The 19,335-nt window shown below is 36.2% G+C and overlaps 1 protein-coding gene across 2 annotated transcripts in view; it reads right to left on the reverse strand.

Moving 5' to 3' along the window:
- DNAI7 (dynein axonemal intermediate chain 7) overlaps nt 1–19,335 on the reverse strand; it is a 66,001-nt gene that overhangs the window by 35,049 nt on the left and 11,617 nt on the right. For both annotated transcript variants that reach the window (XM_057318940.1, XM_026502249.4), the window contains exons 3-8: nt 18,096–18,187; nt 15,195–15,296; nt 14,217–14,354; nt 9,777–9,923; nt 7,136–7,239; nt 5,965–6,274 (exon numbers count right to left, since the gene is read on the reverse strand). In XM_057318940.1, coding sequence (XP_057174923.1) covers nt 5,965–6,274; nt 7,136–7,239; nt 9,777–9,923; nt 14,217–14,354; nt 15,195–15,296; nt 18,096–18,187 — 893 coding nt within the window. The remainder of the gene's footprint in view (nt 1–5,964; nt 6,275–7,135; nt 7,240–9,776; nt 9,924–14,216; nt 14,355–15,194; nt 15,297–18,095; nt 18,188–19,335) is intronic.

Below are 19,335 nucleotides of genomic sequence, written 5' to 3' on the forward strand. Positions count from 1 at the left end.
GAAATAGAACAAATGATCCTAAAATGTGTATGGAACCACAAAAGATCCTGAACAGCCAAGGCGATCCTGAGAAAGAAGAACAAAGCTAAGGCATTGCACATCCTGATCTGAAATTATATTACAAAGCTATAGCAATTAAAGCAGTATTATATTGGCATATATTAGCACTTTACATCACATACAAAAATTACCTCGAAATGGACTAAAGACTTGAACATAAGACCTAAAACCATCAAACTCCTAGAAGAAGGCATAGGTGGTAAACTCCTTGACATTAGTCTTGGTGACCAAAAACAAAGGCAACAAAAGCAAATATGAATAAGTGGGAAAACATCAAACTTAAAAGCTTCTGTAGAACAGAAGAAACAATCAACAACACAAATAGGCAACCTACCAAATGGAAGAAAATATTTGCAAATCATATATTTGATAAGGGGTTAATATCCAAAATATACAAAGAAGCTACATAACTCAATAGTAAAAAACAATCTAATACAAAAATGGGCAGAGGATCTGAGTAGACATTTTTCCAAAGAAGACATTTAGATACATGAAACAGGTCAACAGGTACATGAAAAGGTGCTCACCATCACCAATCATCAGAGAAATGCAAATCAAAAAACACAATGAGATACCACCTCTTACCTGTTTGGATAGCTATTTTCAAAAAGATAATAAGAAGGGCTGGCAAAGAAGTAGAGGAAAAGGAGCCCTTGTGCGCTGTTGGCGGGAATGTAAATGGGCGCAGCCACTGTGGAGAATAGTCTGGAGCTTCCTCAAAATAATTAAAAATAGAACTACCGTATGATCCAGTAATTCCACACTTGGGTATCTATCCAAAGGAAATAAAAACACTAACCTTGAAAAGATATATGCACCTCCATGTTCACTACAGCATTATTGATAGTAGTCAAGACATGGATGCAAGTGTTCACTGATGGATGAATGGATAAAGTAAACACGGTATATATACACAAATGAATATTATTAAGTCATAAAAAAGGAAATCTTGCCATCTGTGATAACATGGATGGATCTGGAAGGCATTATGTGAAATAAGTCAAAGAAAGACAAATATTGGATTATCTCAGTTATATGTGGAAGCTAAACAAAAACAAAAACAAACTCAAACACAGGGAAGAGACTGGCAGTTGCCAGGGATTGGTGGGGGTGGGGGTGAGTAAAATGGGTGAAGATGGCTAAAAGGTAAAAAACTCCAGGTGTAAAGTAAGTCCTGGAGATGTAATGTACAGCATGGTGACTGTAATTAATAATACTGTATTGTATATTTGAAAGTTGCTAAGAGAGATCTTAAAAGTTCTCAACACAAGAAGAAAATATTTTAACTATGTGTGATGATGGACGTTAATTTAATTAGACTTACTATGGTAATTATTTCATTGTAAAGATATCAAATGATTATGTGGTACACCTGAAACTAACAGATATGTCAATTTTATCTCAATTTAAAATTTAAAAGAAGTATATAAAATCTATATCATTATTTTGAATGGCTATTTGATTGCTAATTACCCTGTGGAAAATATTTGCTGCTATAAAAATATCGCAATAAACATTGTAGCACATTTTTATTTATTTGTCCTATTATTTCATAATAAATTATTAACATTAAAATCACTGTTGGGTACATTTACATAGTACCGAATTGCCCTTCAGAAAGAGTGTACAAATTTACATTTCTAACAACAGTATATGAAAATGCCTCCTCCCCCTCATGCTCGAACTGAGAAGACAGGGTATCATGTTGCTTCTAATTTGATCACTCACTTGATTCACTATCTTTTTATTTTTTCATTGGCTAGTTGCATTTCTCCTCTCATCTGACTACTCAAGTCCTTTGCCTAATCTCACAATAGGAAATTATCTTACCAGTTTGTAAGAGCTGTTTATATTAAAATATTAACCCCTTGTTTTATATGTTTAAATAGTTTTTCCATTTCATTATCTTTCAACTTTCTTCATAGAGAGGTTTATTTGGCTATACAAATGTTTGAATCCAGTGAATCTCCTTTTATGGTCTTGATTTGGATGCACTGATAAGAAAGATCTTCTTGTAAAGATAATAAAATAACTTTCCTATATTCTCCTCATATATTTGTATCATTCTGAGTTTTCATTAGTTTGTTTTTATATTTAAAACTTTAATGTTATTTTTTTAAATACAAATAAAAATTAATTTCAAATCCCAAACCAATCACTATATTAAACCCATCCTTTCCCTTCTCAATTTCTGGAACTTCTTGTATACAGATCTTGAATCTCTTACTTCTTTCTATCCTTTCTTCTACTTTTTCCCCCCATAAATTCCATCAAATTATCTTCATCCTCCTCTTTTGAGCTGCTGACTCTCTTTATCTATCCAGTGATTTCTACCCTCTGCAGGCTACTCACACTTAGAAAAGGTGGTTTACACTGTTCGGTATTAGTAGCAAGAGTAGGTCCAGCGGACCATTGTTAAAATCTGCTCTCCCTTCTTTCCTACCCAGCAAAGCACAGCAAGCGCCTGGGGGATTCTCCGCTCCAAGCAGTTACTGCTCCCCGGGCCTGACCCTGACCCACCGATCCTCCTTCAGCACAGGAGACAGCTTTTCCCTCCTGCCTTGGCACACTGAACCATGACCTCGGGATCCTTCTGCTTCTGTGGAACGCATTCGTGCTTTAGCATTATTCATATAAACTTTCTCAGAATTCTGTGGGGGTTCTGGAAGGATGCTAGAGCACACAGGCGTAAGCATCGATACACACGCCTGCTCGGTGTGATGAGAGTTTTGGTTCCTGGAAACGGGAGCACTAAGTGAATTAATGTTACTCATCTTTTGGGCAATTTTCTCTTTTGAAATCCCCTGATCACAGAGTTCCCTCCAGCCAGGTTTCCCTGTCTCCCAGTCATAGAACTGTTGGTCAAGCTTCCCAGGCTGAGGAGAAGTTTCATAAAATAAAACTGTTTCTGCCGTAGAAGATATGAACAGACACTTTTCCAATGAAGACATACAAATGGCTAACAGACACATGAAAAAATGTTCAAAATCATTAGCCATCAAGGAAATTCAAATCAAAACCACACTGAGATACCACCTTACGCCAGTTAGAATGGCAAAAATAGACAAGGCAAGAGACAACAATTGTTGGAGAGGATGTGGAGAAAGGGGATCCCTCCCACATTGTTGGTGGGAATGCAAGTTGGTACAGCCACTCTGGAAAACAGTGTGGAGGTCCCTTAAAAAGTTAAAAATTGAGCTACCCTATGATCCAGCCACTGCACTACTGGGTGTTTACCCCAAAGATACAGACGTAGTGAAGAGAAGGGCCATATGCACCCCAATGTTCATAGCAGCAATGTCCACAATAGCTAAATCGTGGAAGGAGCCGAGATGCCCTTCAACAGATGACTGGATTAAGAAGTTGTGGTCCATATATACAATGGAATATTACTCAGCTATCAGAAAGAACGAGTTCTCAACATTTGCTGCAACTTGGACGGCACTGGAGGAGATAATGCTAAGTGAAATAAGTCAAGCAGAGAAAGACAACTATCATATGATTTCTCTCATCTATGGAACATAAGAACTAGGATGATTGGTAGGGGAAGAAAGGGATAAAGAAAGGGGGGGTAATCAGAAGGGGGAATGAAACATGAGAGACTATGGACTATGAGAAACAAACTGAGGACCTCAGAGGGGAGGGGGTGGGGGAATGGGATAGGCTGGTGATGGGTAGTAAGGAGGGCACGTATTGCATGGTGCACTGGGTGTTATACACAACTAATGAATCATCAAGCCTTACATCGGAAACCGGGGATGTACTGTATGGTGACTAACATAATATAATAAAAAATCATTAAAAAAAAAAAACTGTTTCTGCCGTATCACTCATTGCTGATCTTAACTCTGGGTTTCCTAGACTACTTATTTGAGGACAGCTTCAATATTCCATGAAACATGCATTTTACCACTGGGTAGAATGCTTTTCCTGGGCGTACTTCTGTGGCATTATCAACATTAGCCATTGGCATATCTTTAGTTATTGTTATAAGTTGAAACTGTTCAATAAAGCATTAAATAACAATGGAAAAACCAGATGTAAACACATTGATAAGAGCCATTTGAACGGAGGAAAGCTTAGTTTGGTAGCTTTGAGCTCACTAGTTGAGAGTAAAGGAAATAACTCGTTACTGTAACGAATGACAGACCTTGAAAAAGATCTATAATTGCACTGTTTATTACCGTGAATTTATATGCTTATATTTTTAATATAAAATTATTTCCAACATTAACAGAACTGTAATAAATCATCACTGCATAAGGCCATTTTAACAGACATGTGCATAAGAAAGAATTGTGTTAGCCATGTAAATTCAAGTAACAAATTATGTTTCCTAATTATTATTTCACAATTTTCAAATAACATGAAATTCTTGAATAAAATGTTGATGGGTTTTCATTAAATATTAATTATAATCAAGGAACTTGAGGGGGGAGAAATTATCCAATATTTTGAATCAGATCAAGGCCAAACATTTTTAGACACTTTTTTCGTACAACAATTTTGTTACCTTGTTTTTAATTTGCCCTGTTTTCACGAATGTTCGACCACAAATCCTGTCAAATTTTAAGTTAATGGGTTTTCATTTTGTTTTTTACTGCGTATTTAATTACTGTGAAGTCTAGGCCCCATTTACTCATTCTTTATTTTCCCCCACCTTAGAAATCAGTATGTCCCTTCCACTCACATCTTATTAGCTAAAGCAAGTCTTAGTCATGCCCAGCTTCAGGGGGGTGAAGAGAGTAATCATCCGATATGTGCAGAAAAGACAGGAAAACTATAAATATTGTTTAACTCTATCTAGTGAAGCTACCATGCTGAGAAGTAAAATCAATTTTTTTGTTTTAAAAGTTATCGGATTGCTCAAAGAACATTTTTTTAAGTGACAAATTTTTAAAGAGCAAATTATTTCCCACTTCTCTAAAATATCAGCTATATACAGGTTTCTGGGTTCTCCTCTATTCCTTTTAATTTTTACATGGTTGTAATCATACTCTAAATACTATTCTTTGTGTCGATCATTATGTCATATCCATTTTCTATATTGCTAAAGAATCGCTATAATTTTTTATTCTGGTATAATATAAAATGGAATTTTTCAATTAAATACATTCTTAGATTATTTAATAATTCCTATCTGATTTCAAATTTATATTCAATCTAATTCTTAACCCTTCCCTGTGTTTAAAGAAAATAAACCAAAAAAACAATACACATCATATCTTAGGCCCTTGCAGGAAAACCTGCTATTTCTGGTCCTTCCTAATATGCAGATTGTTTATGGCCAAACAAAAAAGCTGCTTAGTTCTGAAAAATTCTAAAGAGACAATTAATTCTAACATAATTAAGTAAGTGGCTTGAAAATCCAGAAATAGAAAAGAGCAGAAAATGACTGAAGGAATATGATAATTAAATTACCCAAATATGTTATTATGTCTAAAGATGTCAAGTTTTGAGAGCAGTACAATACTTAACGAAAATCAATTTTACTTTATAAAATCCTTTCTGACAAAATCAAGAGCTAAGAAAGAAAGTAATGTAAGATAATCCTTCAGTTTGTGAAAGTATTTACCTCAAGTTTCCATATAATGGCAAGTTCCCTTAAGCGAGTTTGAAATACCGTACATAAAAATTAAATTTGCTTTAAAATTGTTTAGGCATGTCCCTAAAATGAAACCAAGCAATTCCTGTGCTGAACTTTAGGATGTTGAAGCAACAGGCTCAACTATGAATAGTGACTATCGGTAGAAGGCAAGAAGAAAACATACACATTCAAAATTGAGCCTCTTTCAGACAATTTCTAGTTGTTTAGGAAAAAATCTTAAGAATGCTCCAAGGGAATCTAATAACACATATTACATGAAGGAAAAAAAACGTATACGTTTAAAAAATGCGTCCTACCATTTGTACTTCACTATCACCTTGTTCCTCAAATTTTGTTTCTTCTTCGTGAACCGAGTTAGATTCATTTTCTCGTTGTTTACCCTCTTCTTGGAGCTCTTTGCTGATTGCTGCCTCTTCATTCTTAACTTCCTCTTTGGCAAAGTCAGTTACTGTGGCAGTATGTTCTTGTAATGATGCTGGAACAGGGCGCAGTGGTGTGACATGGTCATAGTGAGTATGCAGGAGGCGCAGGGCAATGTCACTTGTTGCTAAAATCCTTGGAATTTCAAATCCAATTTGTGTTTCAGAGAATCTGACACTTCTGTACCTGTTAATAATTTTTTTAAAAAAGGATGAGACCCTAGGAAACTAAGTCTGTTGAGAATTTGTACCTAAGCAGTATTTCTCTCCACTTGAATTTTGCCAAACTTTGGAATCCCCATGCATGCTTGCTTGCTTTGCAGCATTTGAACCCAGTGGTTAATGTTATCCTTCTCAAAACACTCTCTTGGGATCCATGACCCCATACTCTTCTTTTCCATCCCTGGCAGGTCCTTCTCTGTTTCCTCAGGATGGCCTTCTTCCTAATCATCCCTTAAATGTTGACATCACTCTACTCTCTTTCTTCTTCCCTCTCCATAGTCTCCTTTGATATTATTTTGATGGCCCATATATAACACGTTTTACAGTGAAAAAGGTTATATTATTATATTGTCTCCTTAGATTTAAATGGCAGCGTATTTTATAGCAAATATAACTTGGAAAATATTTTGTTCCCTCCTGTTACTAAATATCAAAATTAAACTTCAATTCTTTCCATGGTCATATGACCAGTCTTTTCAGAGCTGGGGCCAGAACCAGAACCAGAACCAGGCCTCCTAACTTTTACGTTGGTAATTTTTTCCCTAAAACTCACTGCCATACTAACTCAATTTGAAATATTGAAGATTAAACAGAAGAAGTGATCATGAATTTATCATCACTATCATTTCTCAGAAAGATGTTATTAGCAGAAAATAACTTGCCTACGGTAAACAAATAGCAGGTTTGTGATTCAAACCCCAGCTGGCCGACTTCCTAACATAGGTTTTCTCCAAGCGTACCCTGCTCGTATGCAACAGGCGTCTGCCTGGTCGTCACCATGTGACTCCCAATGTCTTTTGACCTATGGTATCACCCATGGGAATACCTTGGATTCTTCTTGAGGTTTGCCCACACATATAGAGTAACATTTTCATCTTGAATGACTTTTTCCATATTTCCACTGTCCAGATCTGCTAACGTACTAGCTTGCTATAAGAGAAAAAAAGAAAACATTATAAAAGATGAGCGGCCTCATAAATTATGCAACTTAGAGGAGTTATTTCATCACTGAGGTGTTAGATTCGTTATTTAAAAGAATAATTTGGGTAAAAGTATAAAATAACAAAAAATTGTTTTAAAAATTCTCTTAATGATACAAAAGTATTTACTTAATTAAATGTGCTTCACACTCAGTTTCTCCTACTGTGTCTAAGGATTAAAGTTGCCCCTATATTCCCAGGATTACTATTATATTACCCTTTTCAATTTCAACATTATCATGACTTGTAACCATACACATGCTTCTTTATCTGTACCTTATTAAAATGTAAATCATGCTACTGCAAAAGTTAGTCTATTTCTGAATATTATCAAGTTTTAGAAAACAAAATATCCAGTTAATGAAATCCAGATGAGTCATGTTTTATTAGTCCAATACTTGATGTCCAACATTAAACACACAATTTAAGGATGTTCTTAGGGATGTTTTAATAAGGACTAACATAGCTTGATGCCTATTAACTCTCTTAAATGGCTTAACTAATATTGTATACATTTAGTCGCCATAATATAAAGCTTAGAGGTATTGGAGATTGAATTTATTACCAATTTTTAAAAAGTAATAGATCCCCCATACATTCCCCCTCCCCATGACATTAACTTCTGAAGTGTTCAGAATAGCTGTCTTATAGAACTGTTCCACATGGTGAATTTATCTGATTGTCTCTTCGTGATATTGCTTGACTTGTTCTTCTAGCCCCTTTATTTTTTGTAACTTGTTTGAAAGTTAGGTCTAGGTAGGTTTGATTATTTTTGGCAAGAAGGCATTGCAGGTTATGTTGTATTCTTCACGTTGCTTCCTATCAGGAGGCATATGATGTCCCACTATTAACGATGTGGACTTGATCACTTGGTTAAGGTGGTAAGTACCCATATCTCCCAATCAAGAAGTACACTCTTCCCCAATCAGTAGGTAATCTGTGGTCTAATACTTTGGCACTATGAAAATCACGTGTTCCTCAACAACTTTTCACCTAATTATTTAAGTGAAAATGATCCTTATCATTTATTACACTGAGGAATTTAAAAAATGATAATTTTCTAACTGACAAATCCTTCTACATTTATTAGATGGCATTATTCTGTAAAGAACTGTTCTTTCCCTCCACTGCCCTTTCCCCCTTCCTTTTTTGGAGCGTCACTTTAGACGCACGGATTTTTATTTATTCAATGGTCTATAATCAATTATAATTATTCTTTCTGATATTCAAATTATGCCAAATTTGACCAGTGGAAGACCCTTTAAAAAGGCTAGTTCTGTCCCTTTGGATACCACTCCATTAGTCTCTGAGCATTTATGTGCTTTCTAGCACAAGGTAACTCAAACTTATCTTTCACTTACCCTCCTCCAGACCTGGAATTGGCTGTTTACCTCGATTAGACCTGGTTCCATTTTATGGATTAAAAAGAAATCTGGTTCATACTGATATTTCCATTTCAAAATTTAACATGACAGTATTCTTTCTAATCTCCTTTTCTTTTACATACTGTATCTCTTTTTCTCTTAAAATAATCTTGATCACTAAAAATTGTAATACATGTCCTTGCTTTTCTTGCAATATAAATAAAATAGTTCCAAAATTATATTATGAATATTACTACTAACAATAAATTTAGTGAAGTTTAAGCCTTCTTTGCAGTTCCTTTTGTAATTAGAAAATATTCTACCAAGGCTATACAGAGACCAAAATAAACCAAAAGATAAAATAGACACACACATACACACACACACACACAAAAGTGTGACTTTAGGTCATTTTCTGATTTAAAGAGCAAAATAAAACAAAAACAGCCATAGAAGACATTCATGGGATACGATATTAGCCAAAATTTAAATATGGACTGGACACTAGATTATGGAATTACTACTTTCTAAAGTTTAAAAATGATTTTACAGTTATATGGATATTATCACTAATGATAAGATCTTTGGGAAAAATAGTGACTACCAATAATTATGATCTTTGTCAATTTATATAGAGTAGTGAATATTTAACATATAAATTGTTATGAATTTATTTTCATAGTGATCCTACTAAACCTTAGCAACTATAAGAAAAAAGGGGGCGCCTGGGTGGCTTAGTCAGTTAAGCATCTGCCTTTGGCTCAGGTCATGATCTCAGGGTCCTGGGATCGAGCCCTGCATCAGGCTCCCTGCTCAACGAGGAGTCTTCTTCTCCCTCCCACTCTCCCTCTGTGCTCTCTCTCTCTCAAATAAATAAATAAATAAATAAAATCTTAAAGAAAAACTGGACCTTAACTATATTGATAATGTTTTTTTTTCTTTAGAAATATTTACAATGGTTAAATCTGGATAAATATATGTGCCTCAAATTAGTCTACTAACTTTTCCATAGCCTTTTAATTAAAAAGATACCAGATTTTATCATGTAGTGTAAAATTTTAACTCTTAAAAAAGTTAATCATAACTTATACACATACACACACACACAAAAAATCACACTTACTCTGAGAAGTATTTCTGTGGCTATGTTAAACTTAAGATGAAGGAGCTCCTGCAGTTCTAGAATTGATCCTTGGTACTGTATTACGTTTTTATCTTCCAAATCATATGGTGGTGTTTCCAATAAAATTAATTTCAATTTCTCAATTAACTATAAAATAAAAACAAAGTAAAAACTTACTATAAAAATAATCGTCCAACAAATAGTCAAAGAAAAAGTGAAAAGGGGATGTTCTATCACTTTTGAATTGAGGCACACATCATATCATCAGTACAACATATAAAAATCCTTTCTTAAGTTTACTGTATTATTTAAGATCATGGAAAAATAAAATATTTTCTCCAGAAACTCCATTATAAGAATTCCCGACCATGTGTCACAGAGCTTTCATTAGCAAGTTAATAGAGCAGGGACAGCTTGGGTACCTAAGATTGTGGGACAGTAGAAATTAATGATATAACAACAACATGGAGGAGGAGGAGGAGAAGAAGAGAGTTACTAATATATACTGAATGTTTATATCGGAGTCCAGGGCAGGCCGCCCCCAAAAGAACCGCAAAGGCACAATACCGATCATCTTGACCTGGAGCTCCTTGAGAATCAACTGATACATCAGTACATCACGTCCAGCTATCAGGAGAAAATGACAAGTCATACCAAAAGTCAACAACCACAATTTGAAAAGACAGAGCAAGCATTAGAACCATACATGGCAGGGATGTTGGAATTATCAGACCAGGAATTTACAACAACTATGATTATTATGCCAAGGGCTCTACTGGATAAAATAGACAGCATACATGAACAGATGGGCTATGTAAAGGAGAGAGATGGAAAGCCTAAGAAAGAACCAGGTAGAAATGCTAGATCAAAGGATACTGTAACAGGAATGGAGAATGCCTTTGGTGGGCCTATTAGTAGAGTAGACTCAGCTGAGGAAAGAATCTCTCAGCCAGAGGACAAAGCAATAGAATCCTTGAAAATGAAGTGGCAAAGACAACAAAAACCTGTAAAAACAATTTAAAAAATATAATAAAATATTTGAGGACTGTGGGACAACTACAAAGGGTGTCACATACACATAATGGGAATACTGGAAGGAGAAAAAAGAGAGAAAGGAACAGAAGAAATATTTGAAATAAAAATAACTGAGAATTTCCCTAAATTAATGTCAGATGCCAAACCACAGGTTCAGGAAGTTCAGAGAATAGGGCAGGATAAAGGCCCTAAAGAAACTACACTTAGACATATCATTTTCAAACCACAGAAAAACTGAAGATAAAAAAATCCCCACAGAATCCAGAGGAAAAAACACCTTACCTTTAGAGGAAATTAAGAATTGCATTTAATATCTCAGAAACCATGCAAGTGAGGTGCCTGGGTGGCTCAGTGGGGTAAGCTGAAGGGTCATGCCTTCAGCTCAGGTCATGATCCCAGGGTTCTTGGATCCAGCCCCACAGCCGGCTCCCCTGCTTCTCCCTCTCCCTCTGCCTGCCACGCCCCCTGCTTGTGCTCTATCTCTCCCTCTGCCTCTGTCAAATAAGTAAATAAAATCTTAAAAAAAAGAAATCAAGCAAGCAAGGAGAGAATGGAGATATTTATAGTGTTGGAGAAAGTGAGACACAGCAAGATCAAGGAACAGCTAGTAAGCGGCAGGATTTAGTTTTGAGCACTGACACAGATAATCAATACCTAAGAAGTTTCTAAATTGAGAGAGGCAGCGCAGTGGTGTAGCGCAGTGTGGACTCAAGCCAGAGCGCAGGCCTTCAATCCTAGCCACCGCTTACTAACAGCGTGCGCTTGGGCAAGTTACGTAACATCTGTGGGCCTCTGTGCATCCCTGTGCCTTCTTCATTTGTGAAATGGGAATAATAGTGCCTACTTCGTAAGGTTATTATAAGAATTCAGCAAGCTTCTATTTCTAAAGCCTGGCGTAGTATTACTTAAGGGCTTGCCAAATAAATAAATGTGATCACTTGGAACTTGGTGTTTACCATGGCATCACTGCTATCCAGTTCTTTCTGTTCCTCATGTGTGCCTGCTTTAGTTTCCTGTTGCTATGATCATTCTCTTCTTCTGTCTCCTGTTTTGTCTTACTGATCTTTTTTCCCATTTTCCCTAGTATTTATTATTTCCACTTCTGTAACCCACTCTCCATAAGGAAGATTTCGCTTCCAGCTCATCACGGAGGAACTCTACTACTTGTGCTTCTTGCCGCTCCCCCCTCCCCGGCTTTGGCAGAGCACCAGGTTGCTGGCCCAGCACGTGCCACGGCCGCGTGGCAGACAGGATGTGCAATGGCAAGAACACCTCACTGTGTCCAGGAGCGCATGGCGCCTTGGAAAACGCAGAGTAAGACCCATCTGAAGTCACATAGGAGACTCTAAGCGAGTCACAATTTCTCTCTCTTTCTATGTAAAATGGGTCTCCTAAGCTCGTCCAGATCAAATTAGGCAATGCAGGTCATGAGCTTAACAGAATCTGCAGTTACTCCATCTCACAACAACATGCAGAAGACAAGAAACACAAAAAGGTGGTGAGGAATTGTAACAAAAAGCATTAGAGGATAAAAGGACCAAGAGCAGTGAATTCCTTCTAGTTTCAACTACGATGTAGGTGTGTCTAGTGGGGATTTTTCTATTCATCCTAATTTGGGATTTGTTGGGTTTCTTGAATCTGAGGGTTTCTATCTTTCCTCAATTCTGGAAAAATGTCAGCCATTTTCTCTTTGAATATTGTCTTTCCCTCATTCTTCTGCATCTCCTTCTGGTACTCCTTTTCAATGTATTTTAGCCACTTTTTCTCTATCATACATGTCTATTAACTGCTCCTTCATATTTTCCATCTCTTTATTTCTCTGATATATTCTGGTAAATTCTCCCAATTGACTTCCAATTCACTTGTGATTAAGAATCCTTTTCTTGGGGCGCCTGGGTAGCACAGCGGTTAAGCGTCTGCCTTCGGCTCAGGGCGTGATCCCGGCGTTATGGGATCGAGCCCCACATCAGGCTCCTCCGCTATGAGCCTGCTTCTTCCTTTCCCATTCCCCCTGCTTGTGTTCCCTCTCTCACTGGCTGTCTCTATTTCTGTCGAATAAATAAATAAAATCTTTAAAAAAAAAAAGAATCCTTTTCTTGTTTCCCTTCTCTAAGCTGAAGATGAGCCAAACAAGTTCATATCATCTCCTTTTGCAGAGTACGTATTTCCTCTATTATCCACAATAACTTTTGGAGGCTCCCAGCCATATAAGGAATCTTTGGATTCAACTTGCCTCCTTTCACATACTCTAGGCTTTGCTGCCTGATGGTCCTTTAAATCAATGCTAACCCAAGACTTAACAGAAAGGGAAGCCTCTGGGGAAGTGGCTTCTCTGGGAAGCCACCGCCTTTGAGACTTGCCCACTTTTCTGAATTGTTTTATGGCCTCCAAGATTTTCCCTCACTTTGTTCTGAACTAGGCAATGAATTTATCTTTTTTAAAATATTTATTTATTGGGGTGACTGGGTGGCTCAGATGGTTAAGCATCTGCTTCCAGCTCTTGTCATGATCTCCAGGTCCTGGGATCAAGCCCCACTTTTGGCTCCCAGCTCAGCGGGGAGTCTGCTTCTCCCTCTGCCGCTCCCCCTACTCCTGCTCTCTCTGTCTCTCTCTCAAATGAATAAATAAAATCTTAAAAAAAAAGATTTATATATTTATTTATTTTAGAGAGAAACAGCATGCGAGAAAGAGCACTAGAGTGGGGAAAGGGAAAGAGGGAGAGAATCTTCAAGCAGACTCCCTGCTGAGCATGGAGCCAATGTGGAGCTCAATCTCATGATCCATAAGGTCATGACCTGAGCCAAAACCAAGTCAGACATTTAGCCGACTGAGCCACCCAGGTTCCTGGTAGGCAATGAATTTATACATCATTAAAAAAAGTTTTTTTTAGCATTTTTAAGTGCATCCTGAAGTGGTAGTTCCTCAGGGTGGCCTGTCCATCCTATTTGCAGAAGGAGAAGGTACAATATTCTTATCCATCTTTGTACTTTCATGCCTTAAAGAATAGGTGCCTGGCACATAGTTAACCTGAAAAACATCTGCAGTGAATCACAGAATAGTGGAAAATTTCAACCCGGGATAAAATCATGCACTTTTCTCCCAAGTTATCTACATAAATGGAGGCAACGTGATTTTTTTTTCCTGCTTGGATTAGACACACATAATGTTTCACGTTTATGTCATGCTGACCTTACCTAAGGTGGCTAAGATAAAAAATAAAAATAGGAGTTGTAAAAATTAAAAAAAAAAAAGATTAGCAAATAATTTTCTCCGTAGCCAAGCAAGCAGTAGTGTTATTAATTGGCAAATACTATAGTTATTCAATGTATTTCTATTTTGGAGTCAATATCAGACAATCTATAATTTAAATAATTTAAAATTATAGAATAATGATCCAGTACGTACATTTAGTACTAGTTTACCCTTCGCAATCACTTCCTCAAGAGTCTCATTTGTTTCCTCTTTCCACAGGCTAATAAAAGTATTAATTTCTGGGGATACTGAAGGATCAGGACTCCCATCACATTGAATGTAGTGTCTCCACTGTGGAATAAAAATGTCTGAAGGTTCACACGGATGAAAATTCAAAGATTAAATAACTTCCGGTTCTCATAATCTAGTTTTTTCCAAACGAGGCAAAAAACATTATGACTTTAACTGCTTACTTCAGATATCTCTAAAATAACAAAATTCGCGTCATCAAAATAACTTAAAAGCTTCCATAATTCAAATAAATAACAATTCTAGCAATTGTCGTATTTTGAAAACAGTATTTATGAGTTCGTTTCGTTTTGCTTTCTCCCCTAATCATATAACTCCTATATTTACAAAAGCCAACACGGGCTCATTTCTACTCAAATTGTTACTAATTGTTAATCGCCATTGGCATTTTAGTATGCGTCCTTCCATTCATTCTGTAGTCTATGCAAATTCTACATTTGTGATCATATTGTATTTACAGTTTTTTGCTTAAAATTATACTGTCATCATCTTTTGCCATATTATTAGTTTTTCCTTTTTCTCCTGATAATAATCTTTATTGTTTCCAAAATTATGCTGTTTTGAGCAACACTAGTTTCTGTTAAACGCAAAGTTTTCTATTTTAACTTAGAACAATTCCCTCACTATAGATTCCCCAAAATTAAATCAGAGTCAAAAGATATAAAAATTTCAAGGGTCTTCTTGACAAGTAGTTTTCTACAAAGCCATGTGAATTTACTTTGCTACATGCGATATGAGAGATTTGTCAGATTAGAGATGTTTTACAGACAAACTCAGTTTGGGGAGGATTAAAAAGGATATCAGACTATAACTCCCTCTTGTGGTACAAAAGTATTAGTACACACACACACACACACACACACACACACACACACGCCTTACCTGAGCAAGCAATCTAGTACCTCGTTTCAATTTCTCTGCTTCAGGAAAACACCCTTCTAATAAATAAAGTTCTTCAAGTTCTTCACGTCTCCTTTCTAGATCCTGTTGCATTGGGATAAATACATTGGCCCACTTTTTAATCTTAGCTTTATGCCTCACAAGTAGCATCTGAATTTTACTGGCAAAATACTTAGTTTAGAAATAAACACTAGAGTTAGTTTGAATACAACTGCTTTTCCAAAAGGTTTCATCTGCAACTGTGGTTTGTGATGATCTGCAGACCCCTGGTGGGTCCCCAAGACTCTTTAGGCATCTGAGAGGTCAACTCTCTCTTCATAATAATACTAAAACAGTATTTGCCTTTTTTGCAATGTATACATTTGCACTAATGGTGCAAAATGGTATAAAATTGCTGGTGCCCCAGCACAAATGAAGGCACGAGCTCTACTAGGGGGTCACGTTCTTTGGGGGAGAAGGGTGGTAAACAACCAGTTTCACATAAGAATGATGCGATGAGGGGCACCTGGGTGGCACAGCGGTTAAGCGTCTGCCTTCGGCTCAGGGCGTGATCCCGGCGTTATGGGATCGAGCCCCACATCAGGCTCCTCTGCTGTGAGCCTGCTTCTTCCTCTCCCACTCCCCCTACTTGTGTTCCCTCTCTCGCTGGCTGTCTCTCTCTGTCAAATAAATAAATAAAATCTTTAAAAAAAAAAAAAAGAATGATGCGATGAAGTGAACATTATTAATTTTATTAAATGTCAACTCATCAGTATATGTCTTCTGATTATTCTGTGTGATAAAATGGGAAGTATGCATAAAGCACTCCTGCTGCCTGTCAAAGGACAAGACTGTCTTGAGAAATAAATACTTGTACAATTATTAGAGTATTTTGGTGGACACTCTCAAAAATGAATGAATTGAGCGTGTCACTTCCAGGAAACAATTAAAAGCATTTGTTACCAATGATAAAATTCAAGTTTTCAAATAAAAATTCAGATTTGAAAGGGGTGCCAGGGTGGCTCAGTCGGTTGAGCATCAGGTCATGATCTCAGGTCATGGGGTCGGGCCCTACATCGTGGGGCTCTGTGCTCAGTGGAGAGTCTGCTTGAGATTCTCTCTTCCTCCCTCTCTGGCCTTCCCCCTGCTCTCTTTCTCAAATAAATGAATCTTTAAGAAAAAAAATTCAAATTTTAAGAAAACATACCTATCACTTCACTTGACATTTTCTCCTTAAAAACCTTTCTGATTTGATTGGAGATAATATTAGTGCATGTGATTTTTGATATTGAATAATAAAAATGTGTCAGTATTTGGAATGAAATAACTCAGTAAACCGAATTTTTCCAAGCAACGAATGCATGATATTGCAAAATCATACGTGGATACAAGATCTATTTAAAGGGTAAGATAAATCAATGTTTTAGTGTAACGGAGCATGAAAAGTTCATTGATATAATTTCAGATTCCATATTGAGAAACTATGACTTACTGAGTTTTGGCATAGTATCAAAAAGAATATTCACAATTTCTGAAAGGCTATTACAATATTCTTCCTTTTTCCAACTAGGAATCTGTGTAAGGCCAAATTTTCTCCATATACTTCAATCAAAACAACACATTTAAACAGACTACTGAAGTAGATACGAGAATCCAGCTGTCTTTTGTTAAGTCCGACATCAAAGAGATTCTAAAAATATAAACAATGCCACTTATGTCCCTAATTTAAAAAACATGATGGGGTGCCTGGGTGGCGCAGTCGTTAAGCGTCTGCCTTCGGCTTAGGGCGTGATCCTGGAATCCCGGGATCGAGCCCCACGTCAGGCTCCTCTCCTGGGAGACTGCTTCTTCCTTTCCCACTCCCCCTGCTTGTATTCCCTCTCTCGCTGACTGCCTCTCTCTGTCAAATAAATAAAATCTTTAAAAAAAATAAAATAAAATAAAAAACATAATGTGCAGTGATGGATGTTAATCAGAGTACTGTAATAATCATTTCACAATATATACAAATATTGAGTCACTATGTTGTACATCTGAAACTAATATAATGTTATGTGTCAATTATAAATCAATAATATATATTATATATATAATTTTACGTATAGTTGTTTTCTTTCTTAAAATGTTAATATATTTACTTATTTTTACTAATGTTTATTTTTAACAATATTTAATGTCTATTAATATAATGCATCTTAAAATTTCTCAGTTTGAGTTTCTACTATGGTAAATATTGATAGATATAACCCACATAAACAAATCTCCTTGGGGGTCTTCAATTTTTAATACTCACGAAGTTTCTCCTCAGATCAAAATATTTCAGAACTATTGATCTGAAAAATTCTGGTGAAAAAGAGAAGTAAAACTAAAATAGGAGAGGTAGAATTTGCGTTTTGAGGGATGGGGAGGGGGCATCCCTGTTTAATTATCTATAAAACAGATTGAGAAAAATAACTTAATGCTTACAAGCAAGGATCCCAAAGCAAGGCTATTTGTATCTAAGTCCTGGCTCTGCTGCTTACTTTCCCTATTCCTCGATTTCCTTATCTGTGAAATGTAATAATTTCACTAACTTTCTGGTAGAATTAAATGAGTTAAACCAGTTTATATAGGCCTAAACATTAGTGGTAGGTATGGGGGAAAGTGACATTACACGGCCAAACAGATCCGACAGCTGCATAGTTTGTCTTCATGAATAACATTACTAGGGGCGCCTGGGTGGCTCAGTCAGTTAAGCATCTGCCTTCGGCTCAGGTCATGATCCCAGGGTCCTGGGATCCAGTGCTGCTCCTGGCTCAGTGGGGAGCCTGCTTCTCCCTCTACCTGCTCTTTCCCCTGCTCATGCTCTCTCTCTGAAAAATAAATAAAATCTTTAAAAAAATAACATTACTAATGTTTATATACTTTTGCTTCAAGTTGATGCCATTTTTCTTTCTCAATCCTTTGTATTTCAAGCCTTTCCATTTCTTCTTTTTCATGCTTCACACGGGCTTCCTCTAAAGAACCAAAAAAATTTTTTTCTCAGTGATTAAATCAATCTATTTTTAAGCCCTTAAAATTACTTAAAATATTTTCAAGATGTCAGGGTGTGAAATATTTTATAGAAGTCACAACCATACATGTGGTAGAAAGAAGACGGATGCTAGGTCTCGAAAAGTAACACGACGTGTTAACATGTTATTGTTTTAACATAATGTTAAAAATAACATCAAACTTTCTGGCCAAGAAAATAGGCCTATAATGATATTTCTCTTCCCCCAAAAGTTTATAGAAATCCAATAATAATCTCAACCAATAAAAAGTGACAGGTCTATCATGGGTAATTAAGGAGAGGAAAACCGTCAGAAGATTTCCTAAGTTGGTGACATCTACATCATCAGAAGCAACTACTTTAATCTTCTCTTGCTTTCACTATTAAAAACAAAATATGAAATACATGTTGAAGAATATGAATTTAATCTAATATAATAAAACTTGTCCCCCCAAGATCTAGATCCTGATATTGTATTCTTATCACGAGCTACCTAAAAAGGATTTATAATGATTATACATAGAAAACCAACATGGAACTGGAGCACAGACTTTTAAAGCCTGAATTTGAATCCACACATGTTCTCAATGCTAAAAGCTACAACCACTTGAAATATTCAGATTTTTAAAATCACTTTTTGGTACTTTAAATAACTGATACTTTTATTAATTTTTAACTGACTTTTTTTTTTTTTACAAATGAAAATTCTCTTTAAACTTGACAAATAAATATTATTAAACTATAAGAACTTAGGCTGCTCTGTACCTTTCTTGCTAGTGTCTACTTCCCATATTTAATGAATTTGAGTTTCAGAATTCTTACTGTACAATTAGGACCCATACCTGTAATTCCACCAGTAAATATAAACACTTCAAGAGAGGGTTGCCAGAGTTAGCAAATAAAAATACGGGATGCTCAGTTGAACTTGAATTTCAGACAAAGGAATTGCCTTTTTTTTTTAAAGTATGTTTCATATTGCATGAGGCAAATTACCCCAAATTATCCATTGTTTATCTGAAATTCAAATTTAACTGGGCATTCTGTATTTTATCTGGCAACTCTACTTCAAGATATAGCTGAAAGTGACAGGTATGTACTAATAGAACTTTCTGG

Source organism: Ursus arctos, unplaced genomic scaffold (genome assembly GCF_023065955.2).
Source record: "Ursus arctos isolate Adak ecotype North America unplaced genomic scaffold, UrsArc2.0 scaffold_26, whole genome shotgun sequence".
Lineage (NCBI taxonomy): Eukaryota > Metazoa > Chordata > Mammalia > Carnivora > Ursidae > Ursus > Ursus arctos.